This window comes from Cottoperca gobio, chromosome 4, assembly GCF_900634415.1.
Source record: "Cottoperca gobio chromosome 4, fCotGob3.1, whole genome shotgun sequence".
Classification (NCBI taxonomy): Eukaryota; Metazoa; Chordata; class Actinopteri; order Perciformes; family Bovichtidae; genus Cottoperca; species Cottoperca gobio.
The window spans coordinates 12862297-12881780 of NC_041358.1; the positions used below are offsets into that span (position 1 = coordinate 12862297).

A 19484-nucleotide genomic window follows, 5' to 3' on the forward strand; every position below is an offset into this window, starting at 1 on the left:
CACCGAGGAAGGCAGTTGTCTAATTGATATCAGTTGTATGTACAGTGTACATTAGGCTACTGCTGATTTGGACCGGACTTTCACTGATGATGTTGTTATACTTGACATTTAATGCAATTTATTTTGTAGCCCAAAGATGTTCTTTAATTTAATGTATTACATTTTAGCTTATTTTCTTTTCTTTTTTTACCTTTTATCTAAGTACATTTTTAAATAAGTAGACTGTAATTTTTGGCCAACAGTCATTTTAACAGTACTAACAGTACTTTTACTTGAGAGCAATATCCTAGTTCTCTTTCTATCCCCTTTAATAATGAGCATAATGAGTAGCATACTTTTACTTTTGATAGATGATATTTCTGGACTTTCACTTGTAATTAAATATTTTCATAGTGTGGTATCGCTATTTTAACACGTAAACCTTACGAAAGTTTCAGCCACTGATTAAGTAAGCGCTTATATTTTGTCATTACTTGTTTTTTACATTCCTGCCTGAGAAGCAGTTCTCAGTTTAGAAGGTCTGATAAGGTTCTTACCACACAGTAATACCACCATCTGCTGGTCACTGTTTTCTATTGCATCATATCATGGCGTCGGAGCTCTGATCAGCATCCTGTAGGACAGTGGTGTCAAACAAGCGCCCCGGGGACCAAAATCGGCCCGCCAGAGGGTCCAGTCCAGCCCGCGGGATGACTTTGCAAAGTGTAATTTTTTTTTGTTTTGATCATAAAGTAAACTACTGTTCCAGATACCTGTGACAAAATGTTGTGTGCCTTTGTAGATACACTGTAATCTGTAAGTTGTAATGCGCATGTGTAAATGATAAACTGAGGCACAATATTGTTGAAATTGCATCTTTTTTTCTTAAGAAATTTCAGGTTCATAATGTTTTGTAAAAAGATAGTTCATTAAATTTGAACATTTTCAGAATGTACTTCTATTTTTTTGCACTAAAACGAAGGGGAACATTTGGAGTTGTGGTTATTGATAGGTTATTATGCTGTGATGTTACTGGTCCGGCCCACTTGAGATCAAATTGTGCTGCATGTGGCTCCTGAACTAAAATTAGTTTGACACCCCTGCTGTAGGATGTTTCAATACACTGTTTCAGAGAGTAATCGTTATGATATAGTAGCACTAAATACACAATATCATGTTTGTGGGATTACCCACATCACAACATATTCAATCCATTTCATTTGTTTGTCAAATCAAGTGTTCACACCCACACATGTTTGTGAAGTAGAAGCTGCACTATTTGGTTCTGTTTTAAACTGTTAAATCTCAAAGCAACTTCATTTTGTCAAAATGACTTCAATTTTCAGAAAAGACTTCATATTTTACAACTTCGTTTAGGTCGGAACTTCCACAGGCTTTGGATTTGGGATGTGATTCAATATATATGTTGTTCTAGTAGTGATAAACAAGGTAACCTGGTAAGATTCAGTTACATAGCATAAGGCATTGTGGAGTTATGACCATTTTTACTAACCTTTGCTCCAGTCTCAAAAGAAAAAAGAAAAACCTCAACTCTGAAAAAAACCTCCAGTTTTTCAAAATGAGCTCAAAACTCAGAAAAACCTTCAAAACCTTCAACTTCAAGAAATAAGTTCCAAAACTCAAAAAAACGTAATTCTGTCAAAAATGACTTTAAAGCTAAAATAATTATTTGAACATTAACGTGATCCAACAATCTCAACAACGTGGTTTGCCTTTAAATGTTGTTCAGCTTGACATTAAGGTACCTGACAAAACTATATAGTGTATATATCACATTGCATAGTCTGAGATGCAGTTCTTGTATTAAAATAACAGTTTAGGACAAATGAGTAACTTGTGTCTATATTCTGTGATTTACAACTCTATACTCACTACTGTACACAATTGACCTAAAGAAAAGCATGTTGTGCATATCCCAGCTGATCACATAACTGAAAACAAAGGCATAACAAATAAACACACATCATCTTAACTTTTCAGCAGCTGCTGTTTTCCGTTGGAAATGATCGAGAACAACATGAAATAAGTTTTAAATCTTCATATTTATTTATTTAGAAGTAGTTCTCTGATTTGCAACATATAAGCCCGCTGTTCAAGGAATATTACAGAGAGGTACAGGTTTTATGTTTGACTCTGTCATGTACATAGACTTCGATTTTCCGATGGGTACCCAAACAAGGGAGACTTTGCTCGTATAGCTTTAGCCAGTGTTGAATCTGCTTCATACTTTTCCCAAAAATGTTAAAGGTAGCATTAATGGGAACATGACACAGTCCACAACCTTTGCCAACATCACACATGTACTATACCACCCAACCAGTCAAAGATAAGCTGAATAATCACATTATCAGGGAACACTTCAAATCTTTCAAATTCCCCTCCAACAGAATTACTGGAATATTTTTCCATGCATACATAAGTATACTATATATATGGTAAAAAATATAGCATTTGGAATAAATACTTATATAACTTTTAGAGCAAACTCAGACAATACTTGTTATATATTTTTCACAATACTGTATGTACATGTATTTGGGTAGATTTAAAGGAACAGGTAAAACTATATATTTAACCCCATGTGAAACAGATTTGATTTCACTTCTTTGGTGTTGAGCCAGTTATGAAACCAAATGACATCTGGGTCACACTGGATTAAACATATGGACGAAGTGATTTACTTTAAGACTTAAGAAGACGGAAGACAAGATATACCAGATAATTCACAAAGCACAGGTCGGATCATCCTTTACTTGTCTGACATGAGGGAAGCTACACAGACTCTAATTTCCGTCCCTTAATGTGCTGCACTGAGTTAAAATAAATTCTTTCTCATCCTGTGTAATTGCTTGATTACTAAAACACTGTTGAAAAAAAATCCCAATGTTGCTGAGTAAATGTAGCCGTTGTTTATACTACTATGTAATCAATATACTTTATATAAGAGGTCTATCTTCATCTGTATAGTATTTATCTTTATAATCCATAATAGCACCCATATTGATAAAGTGTCTGGGATTGGGAGAGCACTGTGCAGCATCAGTGGTTAGATCACACTGCAGGAAAGTTGTTCAATTCAGTTTAGAAGTCAGCCCTACATACCGTATACATGGCAATATAAATGTATTATGACTGAAGCAAACCAATACATTTGGAATCTATCTTTCTAAAAGTAATACATTTGTAAGAGTGTACAACTTTGTAAGGTTTGTTTGTTTCAATCTTGCCTCTGTAGAAAGTGATTTATTTTCTGACTGTAAATGCAGACTGGACCGTCATAGACCATTTGGCAGTTGGTAAAATGAGTGGTATTTCCCTTTTTAAATTCCACCTTAAGTAACCCCAGCAAAACCCAGTCACACAGAAAACAGTTGTCTGATGACTTTCTGAAATCAGACAAAGTAACTCAGACAAAGGCACCGTCTTGTCTTAGAGACAAAGCTTGTGTTACAAGCTTGGGGTATGGAGTTTAAAAGACGTGGGCATTTACCAGACAGGAAGAGTCAACCAAAACAATACTACTGGTTGCATTATGGGAATTGGTGGATTAGCCAATGTTTATGGAGCATTACTCATACTTATACTGGGGACTTAAAGTCAGGACATCTCGGCCTCTGCTGGTTCCATTTTGACCATCGAGGGTTAAGAGTTTAGACTCTCAAAACACAATGAAGTATGTTTATGTCCCTCTCCACAAGTGTGACATCACTCCTCCAGATGCCTGTTTAGGTAAGAAAAAAAGAAAAAAAATCCTTAAAATGTTCTGACCTGCTGGACATTTTGGGGTTTTCTGCAGGGGTCACTGAAGGGGACCTGTTAAGTTGTAAACATTTTCTCAGACCAGTTCTGCCGTTTTAAGATACTTTAGGAATATGGGTGTAGGGTTTTGGAGAACAGAAGAAAAAGAAAAACATTTCTGGAACACATCTCATCTCTAAAATGTAGATTGGTCATTTGATTAAGGCTAGACCAAAGTCACTCCCCCTATAGTTTCTGATTGACAAGGTAATATTTTATTGATATTGCTTTTAGGACTGCAAGCCATAAACAACCCATTGCTTTAGGTTTTAACATTGTTACCATTTTGAAATATGAGGCAGGAACAAAGTGAATCAGTGTTAGTAACTTGAAGACAGGCAGATCTTTGTAATCAAGATTTTCTAAGAGATTAAGTGTCTTTAGTCACGCATTGTAAAAAATATTCATTCCTATGTCTGTAATATCCACTGACAGCCTATGTCTCTGTTAGTCCCGTGATCCATGCCAGTATAGTTAGACTTGCTACATTGTTTTCTTGGAATGTATCACAGCCAGCCTGACATTCATTGTGCATTTTGTAGCAGTTGCATACAGGATTTGATTTGAAACGAGCAGGCGAACAAGACATACATTATATTTGAACTGAGGGACTAAGAAGGAGAGCGATGTCGGTCATGAGAACAGACAGTATTACAACATACTGTTGTTTAGTACTATACGTCAGCCAGTAGGGGGAGTAACTGTGTATTGGCATGCAGCACCTTCTGAACAGTACAATCTTCTCATTAGAAGACGTTTGTCTTTCTTTAATCTGGTTATATTGAGGTTATAAAAATTATTTATTTTATGTCCAACAGGAACATTTTATCTCCATCAAAACTATTTCAATAATTCACAGATGACGATCACCTATGTCACATATGTGAACAAAACATCATTACTATGGCAAAAAACAATACATTAAATATTGTCAAATATCCACTGAATGATGGGAAATTTCACCAGAAGTTCTACTCTATTATTCAGTATTCATAATTCACACTTTTAGAGATATATAGTTTCTTGTGGACACCAATATTAATAGAGATGACTATATACTGTACACAAACAATAACAATAAAAAAGTACAGTAGAAAATACAGTTTCTGTATTTGTTCATGATTATAATCTGTTTAGAATAACATTCTACATATACTATGTTCTCATAATGGCTTATGTCCAAATATGAAAAGAATGATGTCGATGTCATGACGGAAAAAAATAGAAATAATGTCAGATTTAATATATTTGAAAGGTAGATCATGTGCTTAGTATTTTGCTTGAAGAGCTAGTTGATGATAAGAAGCAGCAGTTCGTCAGAGTATCTCTTGCCAGTCCGTCCATCCCTGCTCCCTCTTTATATTCATAATATTCTGTCAATCACGCTTGTTACCATGGCAATGTCTTATCATCAATTCGACCAGGCCATGTTTGTTGTCTGTCCACTGAGTGGTTAATGCAGTATATCCATAAACAGCCACGGGGCATGTTGGCAGAGATATGGAAGTTAAAATGTGTCCTTCCACAGTAAACAGAGCGTATCCACTTTTTTTCCACTGGTCATACAGAGTCTTGTATGGCGTCACCATGTCTTTAATTCAACCTTGTTTCTGTCTTTGTTGGTGGGCGGAGGGTCTTGGAAATTGAAGGGTAGGGGGTCGGCGAGCTGGAGTGGTTTGGAGACGTAAACAGTGTCGGCCTGGCTCAGAGGAGGTCTGTGGTAGACGAGGGCTCAGAGGCTCGGCGCTCAGCATTGGTCTTCAGAAGATCAACTATCTCTTGGTGGGAGGCTCCCTCTGCCACCAACAGTGCTGACTGTCCATTCTGGGGAAAATCAAGAGTTTCAAATCAAAGATCATTGCAGTGACTCTTCCTATCCTGACAGTGGCAGTGTTGTGCTGCTCTTTCTCTAGCAACTTGACATTATAGTACATGTGGTATACTGCACCTGACCTGATGCAAATGAGAAAGCTATGAAAATCAGAAAATATGCTATTTATGATGTTATGGACCAACATTTGTTGCATCTACACTTTTTTCTTTCATATAAAAGCTTAACAACTAATTAAACAAATAATGTACAAGCTTAATTACGATCTGTCTAGTGCTCTGAACTTAAACTCGCATGGATAATATTGGTGTCAGTGCTCTGACTGATACTTGGTACTCATAAAAAGAAAAAACTACAACTATGGTTGCTGATTTTGTTGTAGATGTTTGCCTGTAGATTCAACAATATTGGCAATGCTGTGTATTGGCTTGTTTTCAATTGCTGTATTTATCAACAGCTCACATGTTTTTAGCTGTCTCTCATAAAAAAACACCAGACTCATTACTTATGGAACGCCATGCTCTGCTAGCAATTATCAAAATTGAGAATGCTAAATCCATCTCTATATAGGCTAGTTTGAGATTGATTGTGAACTATACATAGCTGTGTTTTCCCGCAAACTGAACTGGCAATAATCTATAATGCTGTTTGTAGCTTCCTGCATCATTCTCCCGGTGTGTCTTGGGGTTTCCTATTTATTCTTCTAATCAAATACTTGATATTAGACATTACAGCAAACTATAACAGGCGAGGCTGCACACTGATAGACACCTCATGTCTCATGGAAACAGATGTCTCAAAACAGTGTGAATGCTGTGCATTGTAGGTTTCAAATTTCACAAACTTGATTGAAAGCGCTTGACTTACTTGCATATACAATAAAATTGATTGCCAGTGCTGTATGTTTGCTCAGTTTTGAGACAATGTTTGCTCATGTGTTGTCATGGAGGCATACAGCACATAAACTACGAGAGGCACATGGCTGAGTTATAGGATGATTGCAGAAAACATCTGTATAGATTAATCTCAGTTATCCACGTGTTAAAATCAAATCCAGGTCAAACAATGTACTGAAGACCTCTTGTGATTTAGGGTAATTTAATAATGTGAGGTGTTCTCTGAAGTCCCATCCCGCAGGAATGGGCAGGAAAAAGTGTGTAAAAAATGCTTTCATGTTATTGTAGTGTTGGAAGCATCGACAAGTTGTGTTAAATCAAAAGTGACAATACTTGCATCCTTTGAGAACTATATTCAAAGCCCACAGCTGAATGCAGGTGTGGATGTGGGCTTTATAAAAAGATACATTTATGGGACTGTTTGCGAAGATTAAGTGAAAGGCACCAGTTGTGATATGGCCATTCTCATGCTGCAGGGGAGAATCAACAATCCAGAGAAATCAATAATGTACTAGGTTGAACCATCTATCTACGATGTGTGGGCCTGGCACCAGATACTGTATTCTCTAAACCCTTACTGGGCACCTAACAACACTGCCCGTAGGGCCAGCTTAATGTTGACTTATTCTAAAGAATGTGTAATGTTGAAATGAAGCAGTGATCCCTGGCATATCACTAAAGAATTGCCCCCTATGGAAGAGTCCAAGTGAAGCCAAAGGCAGCACTGACAGGAAGTCTCAGGCTTCTGCCTTGAGCTTCCCCTCAGTACGGATCAGTGTATTTCTTGCCACTTGCTCCACATTTAAATACTATAGACTGTATAAAATAGTGACGTAGTCTCCATGACGTAGTCTCCATGCCGTTACCCATAGGTTTCTGAAAGAGCTGTTGTCGAGCCATTATCAGTGGCGTGGCCAATCTGAGAGAGACAGGTGTGTGCCGCGTCAGGTCGCTAGCTACTTCCTGTCTGCTCTGCTGTGTCACCTGGGCCTAAATCCATTTCTTGATAATGCTTTTTTTATACCAGGCTGTAAACGTGTTTATTTCTTCCGTAAAGTTGGGCATTTTAACATTAGGGTCTATAGAGATTACTCTTCTGCATGGGATTTACTGCTCTGATCCGGAGCTGCTTGATAAATACATTCTACATACATGGGGGTTAGAGGTGAAACCATATTGACGCCATGTTTTTACCTCTTTATCACTATTTCTTTTACTTGAAGTGTCTGTCAGTGAGCATAGTTAGTGGGTCTGTGTTGAGCTGCATTCTGTTATTAATACAACATACTGATATATATTAAACCTGGTAACTGAGGCAACAGTTCACCCATGGGACTGCATGCTTTAACATCAGTGGAGCCATACTGTTTATCCAGTGAAGTGCATAAACAACAAAAAGGCTTTGATGTATGTCCAGTTACAAAGAAAAGAAACAGCTTTGAGGACAAAAATATATATATACACCCTGGAGAGAGAGCACAGACAATCTAAGCAATATCTTATATTTCAGGGAAGAGACCACACATTTAGAAGGCATCTCATCTTTGATACCTTCAAAACAGTCTTTGATGAAAAGTGAAACTTGATTTTAACTTTGCAGTTTAACAGTATACCTTATCTATGAGGCTGGTGTCACAGCGACCCGTCTCCAGCAGCATACGAACAATGTTTGTGTGTCCATGTTCGCTGGCACACATCAGGGCCGTGGAGCCCTCGCGGTCCTGGGCATTTACATCCGTACCGCAGCTTAGGAGCAGTTTCACCATGGCAACGCGGCCGTGGCTCACCGCAAGCATTAGTGCCGTCTGGCCCGCCTGGAGAAAGAGTGAGAGATACCGAGAATTAGAATTAAACGGTGAAAGGGAAGGCAGGAGGGGGAGATAAAGAGATGCAGTGTTAGGGATGAGGGAGGAAACAGAGGAAGAAGTAGAGGGAAAGGTCGGGAACGTAATTGAAAGTGGCAAATTCAAATGTGCAAAAGAAAAGGAGTGAAGTGTAATGTTTTGAAGTTAAAGCTACGTATCTGGACTATATGTCTGAATACAGATTAAAACTGCAACGATGTCTCAAAATCTCACATTTGTTAAAAAACTTCAGCATGAAGATTCATTTCTTATGTGCAAACGGTACATTTAAGGGTTCCTGACACTTCACTATGTTTTCCGAGCTAACATTGTCCAATTCATACATGTTGTTCGGTTAACGCCATATATGGCCTTGCTGTCGAGAATAAACATCTGAGGTTTAAGTTCCTGTAAAGGGACCCATTCTTGTCCTAACATTCATTTCCCCAGAGTATTTATTTAATTCCCAGAATTGCTGTGCCTAAAATACAACTTCCTGTCCAACAATAAAACACAGCAAATCCGTTGATATTCAATACATTTAGGGTACCCGATGAGTGCAAGCATTTGAATTACCTGTCTGGAGCATGCATTGACGTCGCCCAGTCTCAACAGTTGTTGTGCCACCTCCAGGTCATCAGTGCTCTCAGCAGCCGTCAGTGCAGCGAGCATCACTGGAGTGTAGCCTGCCTTGTTCACATTGTTTGTCTCACATAGACCTGAACACACAAACATAATGTTTTACCAAGACCGAAAGAACATTTTGTGTAATTTTGTGCAGGGTTTAGCTGACTTATCTAGCCACTATCTTATTTAAAATTGTGTTTCTGACATTATGCTCTTTATTCAGCTGTGAGTGTGTGTGTGTGTGTGTGTGTGTGTGTGTGTGTGTGTGTGTGTGTGTGTGTGTGTGTGTGTGTGTGTGTGTGTGTGTGTGCATCTCACCAGTATCCAGCAGCAGTTTGACCACAGGGAAGTTTGAATGTGACACACTGTAGTGGAGCGCCATATTCCCGTTGCCGTCGGTCAAGTTAACTACGTACGGCAGGAGACTGGGTGTGGTCAAGCCCACTTGTCGCAGGTATAATCTGACGGTATCGGCCTGCGAGTCTTTCTGACTGGAGATCTTGAACCACTCCTGGTAGAGCACCACTAAAACCTGACGCTGGGGGGAGAGAGAGAGAGAGAGAGAGAGAGAGAAAAAAGATATAAATGAGAAAGGCGCCTGTGACAGTATTTTTACTGTTCCCTGACCATCATGTTTACTGTTTGGGCTGTTAAGCAGCTTGCATTGTCAGCCTGAGGAACAGCACTGTAAGCTTTATTATTCTACTAAGTGCAGTCAATAAGCTATAACCGAACATCAACAAAGAATCTAAAGCATTTTCCCTAAACAAAAATATATTTGATCAGTGTTTCAGAAAGTAAATAACTGACAATCATTTTGCAGTCAAATAATAATGTTTCACAACTTTGAAGAATTAAAACAGTCAAATTAAATTTTTACCATTTCTTTATCTGGGGATGAAACCTCTTCCATGCGGTCTTTTACATAGAGGCAGGCATCTACAAACGCTTGGTCAACTTTCTCCCTGCGAACAAAGGCCAGACGACACAGTAAGGAGTAGTCCTTTTCTTTTACCCATCCTACATTTTAAAAAATGGAAATATTTTTTGAGTCAAGAACTTTTAAGTAGACCGGAAGTATCTGGAGGACAAACATTCAAATATAACCCAGCACACTCCACATCTGTTCTTTCCATTGTTTACTTTACTGCTTTTTCAGCTTTCATGTGGAAATACCATCAAGTCTTCATAACATGTGGCCAAGACACAGTTACTTTGAGTCTTGTGTAAATTCTGTCTGGGAGGAAAACAAAAGATAAAAGATGCCTTGCGGGCCTCTGCATTGTACACACACACACACACACATACCAGTCAAAAGTCTGACCCATTGATGGCACATGCAACGTCCTCGACAGTAACAGTTAACACTGATTCACTGCCCAATAATATCCACCAGGTGCTCACGCTGCTAGTCTATCATGCACAGTCATACTTAATATCTCAAGCTGCAATAAGCCTGAGTGGATCACACTCTCACTGTGTACTGTACTCCAGCCATGACACACAGACTCTTACAAGCACACACTCATTGGAATGATCAGACGGGTGCTGAGTGATGAGTTAATATAAGTCCTGCCTTATCCCAGGCGCCCCATCCACTGTCTGGCCTTCACCCCATGAGAACAACACTGCTGGTTATTTGCTTTTTCTACAAGACCCCTGGTTCATTAGGGAATGAAGTGTGTCTGTGTGTTTGTCAGATACCTCGATTAGTGTGAGAGCAGCTTCTACTGAAGTGTGTAGGAGCGAGTTGTGTGTACTTGTGCGTTTGGTGATATGGCCAACATCTTCTATCTTGAAATAGGTCACGATATTGGTCTTGATAACAATATATATCATGATATAGGCATGTTTTAAATGTATAAAATATTTAAAAAAAAGAAGAAATATATATATATAAAATATCCACATGGCAGAACATATTTTTGTATAGTCCTGTGCGAATTAAATACTTGCCAAATAAAATATAATCTAATTTTAAGAACTTCAGTGCAAAATCAATTCAACAGTTTTAAGTGAAATACAAATTTTTATATCGTTTTGACAATAGTATATATGGTCATATTGCCCAGCTCTACTTGTGCAAAGCTTATGCAAATTAAAACAGGTGGACATTTAGTGTGTGTGAAACAGAGGCGTAGAGTGTGGCAGTGAGTCTGTGCAAGATATTAGGAGGTAAGAAGGGTTGTACTGTAGTGTATGTATAAGTGTAGTGTGTTGTGTGTGTGTGTGTGTGTGTGTGTGTGTGTGTGTGTGTGTGTGTGTGTGTGCGTGTGTGTGTGTGTGTGTGCGTGTGTAGCCCATTTTATATTAAAGCGTCATTCAGCACATGTCTCAGACAAAGATTGTAGGCTGTAACTGGACACAAAACAAAGCACTCAATTGTCCTTACCCAAAATCATACGTCACTGTCATCTCTATGGCTGTATTGTGCTTTAATTGCTTTATATTCCTCGTATTAACTTTGTTTACATTCTTTCATTCACTTTATGATATGAGCTACAGTGGGAAGATCCACATTGTGCCATTACTGAATAGGAGACTAGTCTCTGGAGTTGCCGTGTTTATTTTTCCTTCATTCACTGTGAAGGAGAAGCGTGGATCACAGTAAGCAAAAGGTTTGCAGTTCACATTGCTTTGCTCTTGTGTTACAGAAAAAAAGATGCCTGAGCCTTTTCTTAATCTTGCCTCATGTATTCTTCACCATCAACAACATCTCCACCAACAACAGAAAGCAGTCCATGCTGACCAATCACGGTTCACTAGGTACCCATGCATACCTGTCAACCCTCCCATTTTCCCCGGGATTATCCAGTATTGTTCCTTCTATCCCGCTGTCCTCCCGTTTAAATATTTTCCCGTAATTATCCCATATTTTTAACCTTTCAACAATAAAAATAGGCCTAATATAAAAAAGTGTACAGTGGTAAAGTGGCCTCCGGTAGAGCAGGTGGCAGTATTATGTTTAACTTTAGCTGAAAAACGTTATCCACCAGTAAACACACAGAAGAAGAAAACAGGAACAATAACACAGAAGAAGACGAAAGCATATGGATGAGTCACAGTGAACGGGAGATAGATGGAGACGCAGCTGTACCTGCCAAACAAGTTCAAACTTTATGTCAGTACCAAATGAGAGGAGACCTTCCCTTATTTAATAAAAAGCAGAGTCGGGCAAACTCGTGCTTTTTGTAAAGTGTGCCATTCATATTTTAGCATTGCACACGGCGAAATAAGCGATGTTCGCCAGCAAGAAAAATCGTCCAAGAGGCACAAAAACATACACTATCAATGACTTCATTTGTGACAAGAACTGTGTCCAAAGCTGAGGTATCAGGTTTCCCGATTCTGCCATCGCAAGGAAGTCCTCGTCAGGGGAAAAAAAGCCACACAACTCATCAAACATCAAATAAATTGATGATAATAGCTAATAAATAAAATACATACATCTTATAAACATGTCTGTACAAGTAATACATACTTTAAATAAACATGTATTTCCTGAATGTATATACCCGTCCCTTATGTGTTACATTTACATTATATGGGCTGGGGGGCTGAGAGCTGTCAAGGTATGGGCGGAGTCCGCCAGAAAATTTCCCTTATTTTGAAATTCCAATGTTGATAGGTATGTACCCATGTGGTATCTCTGCAGCAGTCTTTCTCCGCGGACCACCAGACATCACTCGCGCTGGAGCTCCGACAGCGCACCCCCCCCCCCCCCCTGCCGACAGCACCGGGAGTTAGGTGGTCCATGAGTGTTTTTTTATTGGTTAAGTGGTCCTTGGTCTGAAAAAGTTTGAGAAACACTGATCTACAACATAGCCCAAAGCAACGTCATGTATAGGCTCCATAGCTGTAGCGTAACCTCTGACACACAACTCTAAATGAAGATTAACTGTCTGTTTTACCCGTCAGCCTGTTCTTCCTCCTGGCTGCTTTCTGGATCCAGCAGTCCTCTTTCACCCTCCTTCTCTGCAGCCACAGCACCTCCTCCCTCAGCTGCAACCTCTGCATCCTTCTGCTCGGTCTCTGCTCCGTCTTCAGGCTTCTCTTCTGGCTGAGGCTCCGTCTCCTTTTCTTTCTTTACCTCTGGTTCTGAGCTGTCTTCCTCCTCCACTTCCACCTCCACCTCCACCTCCACCTTTGACTTCTCATCTCCACTGGACTCTTCACTCGATGTTGATTCATAGCTGGAGGGGGACACAAACAAGTGGACATGTGCACAATTTTAAGAGCATAGACAACAAAATCATCCATATTGTACTTTCTTTGATAAAGTTTTTCACACTCTGGCCTGTGTTAAATGCCTATGAGTGACCTAAAAATAGGGATGTAAAAGAATATCGATATACTTAAGTATTGCAATATTATATTAATGTACTGTATTGTTTCTCAAAAACACTATACATTTTTTAATTATAGTGTAAATGAAAAGATTCAGATTGCATAAAAAGTATGGCTATTATGTTCCAGGGACTGTGATGAATGCAGATACAGATCTCATCGTTTTGATTGCAGGTGTGATGCATATGGTGGTGTTTTTTCTTATACAATGACAGTTTTCCTAAAGTTAGATTTAGAAAAATTGCAAAACATCGCCTTGTTTACAATATTCCAATGTATCATGAAACGTATCTTATCACCAGATTCTTGCCAATACACAGCCCTACCCGAAAAATGAGAAAATACTTTCTAGCTAAACAGAGGTCCATCTTTAAATTATCCATGGGCTTTGGAACATTTAACTCGTGCTTCAGAACTAAAAGTAATGTGTGTACCCAAATGAGACGTTTACAAAAGCAGCCACATCAATGAAACGCCTATAGCAGGTAAAAACAAATATGAAAGAAGTAAAGTCAACACAGGCCAAGGCTGGATAAATACTAACAGGTCATTACCCTCTAAACCTGGAGCATGACATGAACAAGATGCTTGTCTAATGCAACCTTGGCCCACATATCCAAAACATCCTTCACACAGTTAAACATATATATGAAAATCCATAGGTATGTTTGCACACTAATAAATGCAACCTTAGACAAAACCCAACCTTGTTCAGTGAGAAAAGTCTGATATATTTAGAGCTGTGTAGGTTGTTGTCGGTGTGTGTGATCATTGGGGTGTATCATGAAGGAACCTCTGTTTTATATTGAATGCCACTGATTCAGGCTTATTTGTAGACACACACATGCACACACACACGCGCGCGCGCACACGCACACACACACACACACACACACACACACACACACACACACACACACACCACAAGAGGCGTTCAGGGGCCACAGCATTCCCTGGATTCCAGAGGAGCTCAAGGGAGAGCAAAGATAGGGTTAGACCATCCAGAGAAGAAATGCAAACAGCAGCCCACTTCCTGGTGTGGGCAGAAGACTAAAGATAGTCAGAGAAAATATTGTTGTCTGACATGTTTGTCTCATTATAAATCGTGTCTGGAACATAAAAATGGAGCGTTATCGAGAACAAGGTTTAAAACTCAAAAGAGAGAAACTAGATGTAGAGCATCTTGTATAACTTATTAATGGTTATATAAGGAGCAGATCATTACAATACCACAAATGAAAAATCATTATTTCTTCTGAAGAATGGTTGTTATGTTAGGTGATATTTGCGGATCATTCTTAAAAACAGGGAGGAAGGAATAGACTTCCCTACAGCTCTGAAAAACATAGCAAAGGCGAGCAGGTCATAAAACAGTGATGCTCAGGAATGCAAGAACAGGAACGCAGGAATAAAACAAATCTCCTAATGGCAGCTATTTCCTTGATGTGCAGGAGGTAATACCACGGAGGCATTTTAGACACAACTTGTGAAAACAAGAGATGAGGAATAATATAAATATTGCTTGGAGATAATGAGAAACAGATGTATCATTAGATGTGTGCATGATTCTTTCAATATACATTTTGTTATTCTTGTGATTCATGAGACCGCATCTTTGGAATTTCACACGAAATGAGACCAAGCACACATTAACATTTCTAAGATATGTTGTGCCAACTTAGGTAATTACTATGTACGTGTTGCTGGGTATGTTTTTTTGTTGACTGTTCATATTTATGAACATTGTAAGGACTAAAGTCTGTCTGCACAGTCACATTGTGGGGACCCACTTCCCATCTGGGGACAAAATCTGGTCCCAACAACCAATTTTTATTTTTAGCACTAGACTTGGTTTCTGTTAGACGACTAGGCTAAGGGTTAGGATTACACATGTAGCAGTTATGGTTAAGGTTCGGGGAAGCGTCCACCGAACATGTCAGTCAATCTTCACACGCTTCCACAAATTCATGTGTGTGTCAAACCAGACAGCTAACTATAATCATAGCAGCCAGAAAGAATAATCTCCATGCTTCAAGACACACCACGCACCTTTGTTCTTTCAACCACTACCATCTGCTTACCTAAAATTCATCAGCTTTTACGAGCAGAAGTACACACACTGCATCCAGTATCATCAAACGCTGACATGAGCATACTTGCACAATGCACTGAGGTCTCATCAATACTGACAAAAATATGCACACACATCACATAATGTACAACACATATTCATACGCGCACCTCCGTTCACACTCCCAGTAGCAGCAGTGAGGTCAAATTCAGGGCAGTGTGTCTTCAAGCGAGCTTTGACAACTAACAGCATGAAGCAGATGTGTGAGACACAGCTGGATATAGTTTACAATGGCTGTGGTCACACTCAAACAACTCATCTAACAACTTATTTGTACCCATTTTCTTGAGACAGATGGTAGGACAGACTAGAATGGAGGATATTGCTGCTTGAAAATCCAAACTGCTGCCTGTGAATTACTAAAAGATCTGGCTATAATTCTTCCTGATGAATATGAACAAAATCCTACAAATTTGGCCTTTATGGGCAATATGTTTTGGAATGTTATAAATAATCTAGTTAGTTGTACATATTTTTTTAGATTATGTGTATACTTGACTTTTATTACTGTATTATGTTTTTATTTTATCTATCTGCAGGACCAAATCCAGATATCATTTGACATACTCCTCCTCTAAGGATCACCTGGAGTCATTTTCTGGCTAATCCGACTGTATCTACTTGACATGTAACACATTAAACCTAAATAAACAACACATTTCTTAAATTACATCTGTATAAAATAGAATATACCATTCAGTTATATAAACACTCATGGACACACTAAAAATAAATGAACAAAAAAACACACTGCAGCCCACACAAAGATATGAATCACATTGAGAGATTGAACTGCTGATTAAAAAGAAGATTTTACCCTCCATTCACCCCAACAAACTTCAGGTTTTTCTTGGCTCCCTTGTTGCCCTGCTTGTCAGAAACACCATTTTTCTTCATAATAGATTTGAGACCTGGAGAAGAGGAGGACAGAGAGAGAGCGGGAGAAAGAGAAATGAAAAAGAAAAGGGAGGGTGGGAAAAACTCATTAGGCTTTTGTGGAATTTGAGTGTGTGTATGTGTGGTGTGTGTGTGTGTGTGTGGTGTACGTGTGTGTACGCATGATGCCAGAAAATTAACATTCTGTTTCATTTCTAAGATGTTCTCATACCTCCCTGGCTCATATTCGATTTTAAGATCTGCCACCCCTTTTGTTAAGGTCTGGCTGAGTCTAAAGCTAAAACTGCCTCAAGATACCTAGAGCTTTGACACTCACTTCAACTATACTGCACTTGTTGTCGGTAAGCGCATGAGTACAATGAGGAACTTCCAGACAAATTTAGAAAACAAGTGAAGGAATGAGTAGAGAATTGTCCCTAATGGGTCAATAAATGTTTTGATGATAGTAGACCATAAAATATATATGGTCAACAAATTAATTGTTATTTTTTAAACCCAATTGAATACCTATGGTAGATCACAACCAACATGTTCAACCTCCAGTGGACCAGTGGTCTGTATAACAGTTGAACAGATGAGAACCTCTGTAGTACCTCTGAGAAACATGTCAAACATGCATTTTCTGTAAATTAAATTACTCTGAGAGTCATACATAACATTTCCCCCCAAAAAAGCAATACATCAAACTGAAATTGGTAGCTCACGAGACCACAGACAGTAATGGTTTGCACATGTTGGCTGTATCTGTATTGTATATATGTCTGCCTGTCACACAGAAGTACACATTGAAACAAGCAGTGTGTGAATGTATGTCTAAAATTTCTGAGGCTGGATGAAATTGAAGAACCTCTGGATGCAATTACAAGCAAATACAGCTCATCAAATAGTGTGGAATCCTTGTGCTGGCAGAGAAAGGGGAAGCTCGGGCCCCATCTGTATACTCCATACAAAGACAACAATAATACCGATGTGAGTGAACCATACCACACTGTCAAGAAACATAACTTTTCTTCCAGATTGCCTGTCAAAAACTTAATGAGCTTACATAAAAAAAAAAAGTAAGGATTACGCAAGTGAGACATGCTGGCAACTAGACTCTAAAGAACTTCAAGAAAATCAACTTCATCAGATTGACTGGCTATTGCAGTTATTTTGGCTCTACAAACGTTCAGGACCTCCCAAAGTATTTCCAGGGCGATGTACACAGGTCGAGATTATAGGTTATAAGGACAACATACAACCTTGACACTGTCATGCCTACTTATGTATATAACTGCTCTATAATTGCTGCATGGGCTCGTTTGCTGACTCTTCTTGGCTCTAAGCCCGGTATGGCTGCCTTAGTTGTGCCTGACAGCGAGACATGGTGCAGAGGTGCTGTAATGTTTTATGCAAGGACATAAGGATGTGGCTTCGAGCCAGAAACCACCAGCTGAAAAGATCCCAGCGACCACCATCTAAGAAGAAGAATGCTTTAAGATCCAGTACCTCTCAGGAGATAGCCGCTGAGAGACGGGGAGTCTAGAACATATTTGCCATTTTAATACATCCTCTTACCATCTTCTAATAAATAAAATAATGCTGTAATTTAACCTTCCCTTACTGTGTCAGAGACACTCTGAGATATTTCACTCATCCATACAAATCTCAAAAGCCCAACTTGAGTCTCTGATGACTGGGATGAGTAAGAGTTCTCAACGTAACAATAGTAGTAGTTTCCATTTGGAATAGTAAAACGCTGATGTAGTTTAAAGAAATAATGTACGGAAGCTTAGATGTCAAAGATGTAGAGAGCAACCACAAAGAAAAAGTATTTCGAGAGCACATACGGTATATATCTAGGCATGCACGCACACACAAATCACTTAAAACCACTACTCCCAACACTGAACTTAAAATGAACTCTGAACATAAAATAGTGTGCAATAGCAGAGTGATTCTGTTCCTCAGGTCCTCGGCCAGAAACAGAACAGTGAGACATCAAGGGAGGGAAGAAAGGATATCGTCGGTTTGATGTTTGAGGTCTGTGCTTGAGTGTCCAAATAACACTGCTTGAACGCATATGTGTGCACTTCCCAGTATGATTGTCGTGTGTGTTTATACCGTGTAAGGCAAGAAATACGTACTTCGGTATACTCTTCGAGGTCATTGAACCAGTGCTAAGTGGCATGTGTTTGTCCACCCACCGTATATGACAGCTAATACAGTATATACATACTTGTGTATCTATTGCATATAGACATGCAAATAGATGACCATAGCCATATTTTAATGATGTTTCTTTTTACAGATAGTGCTATTACTTCACTGTTTCACTAATGTTACCGTAACTCAAAGCATGTATAAATATAAAAGAGGGCTTGTACATCTTATACCTGTATTGTATATAATAAACTGTAGAGAATTGTGAGGTTGTTCAAACTGATTTGAAATAATTGTGAAATGCCAGTTGACTTAAACCTTGCAATGTTAGAGAAGTTTCAGAAAAAAGATCAATCAAATCAAAAAAGGAAAATACACCAGACCGAGATAACTTCACTGTGAACTAGAAGGCAAGGTAGACATTTCTCTTTCTGTTAGACCACTGGAAAATAATTTGGAGAGTATCAGCGGGTAGATGTTACACTAAATCACAGTCCATAGACTACTGGCAAAGTATCGGATAATTAAGTACCTAGAAGAGTAACACGTATTACATTAGGGAAATTAAATCCTTTGTCCTGACTTTTTTCTACTTAAACTATATATTCAAACTGATATATAGTGACAGTGACAAGTGTACAAGTCCAAGGAAGTATCCTATGAAGATGTCAAGCAATACACTTCACTCCTACCCCAACCCCAGTACACAATGTCTAATGAGTCAGGTACACAATAATCCTTGAGTTGACAAAGTACTATTGATAGAACCGCCAAAAGACTGTATCATATCAGTAACATATTTCTGAATAACAGAAAAGGACTGGTGTGGTTTTAAGTTGCAGTGAAAATAAACTACAGTTGCTAAGAAGCATTACGACATCACTTTGTTGTCAATTTGATAGTGATAGTGTGTGTTTTACATCAGCTGAGAAGTGTGCTGGTATGAAGAAATAAGGATTCTATCCGAACTA

General features: G+C 38.9%; 1 protein-coding gene across 5 annotated transcripts in view; it reads right to left on the reverse strand.

Annotated features, from left to right (window-relative positions):
* Positions 1–2023: 2023 nt before the first annotated feature.
* Positions 2024–19484, reverse strand: part of kank4 (KN motif and ankyrin repeat domains 4) — a 70582-nt gene continuing 53121 nt past the window's right edge. For 3 of the 5 annotated variants that reach the window (XM_029429414.1, XM_029429413.1, XM_029429412.1), the window contains exons 4-10: positions 16292–16385; positions 12908–13189; positions 9877–9961; positions 9315–9534; positions 8946–9088; positions 8139–8339; positions 2024–5622 (exon numbers count right to left, since the gene is read on the reverse strand). In XM_029429414.1, coding sequence (XP_029285274.1) covers positions 5503–5622; positions 8139–8339; positions 8946–9088; positions 9315–9534; positions 9877–9961; positions 12908–13189; positions 16292–16385 — 1145 coding nt within the window. In that variant the 3' untranslated portion in view covers positions 2024–5502. Of the gene's footprint in view, positions 5623–8138; positions 8340–8945; positions 9089–9314; positions 9535–9876; positions 10017–12745; positions 12786–12907; positions 13190–16291; positions 16386–19484 lie in introns of those variants that run through there. The other 2 variants (XR_003832126.1, XM_029429415.1) reach the window with 2 other exon arrangements.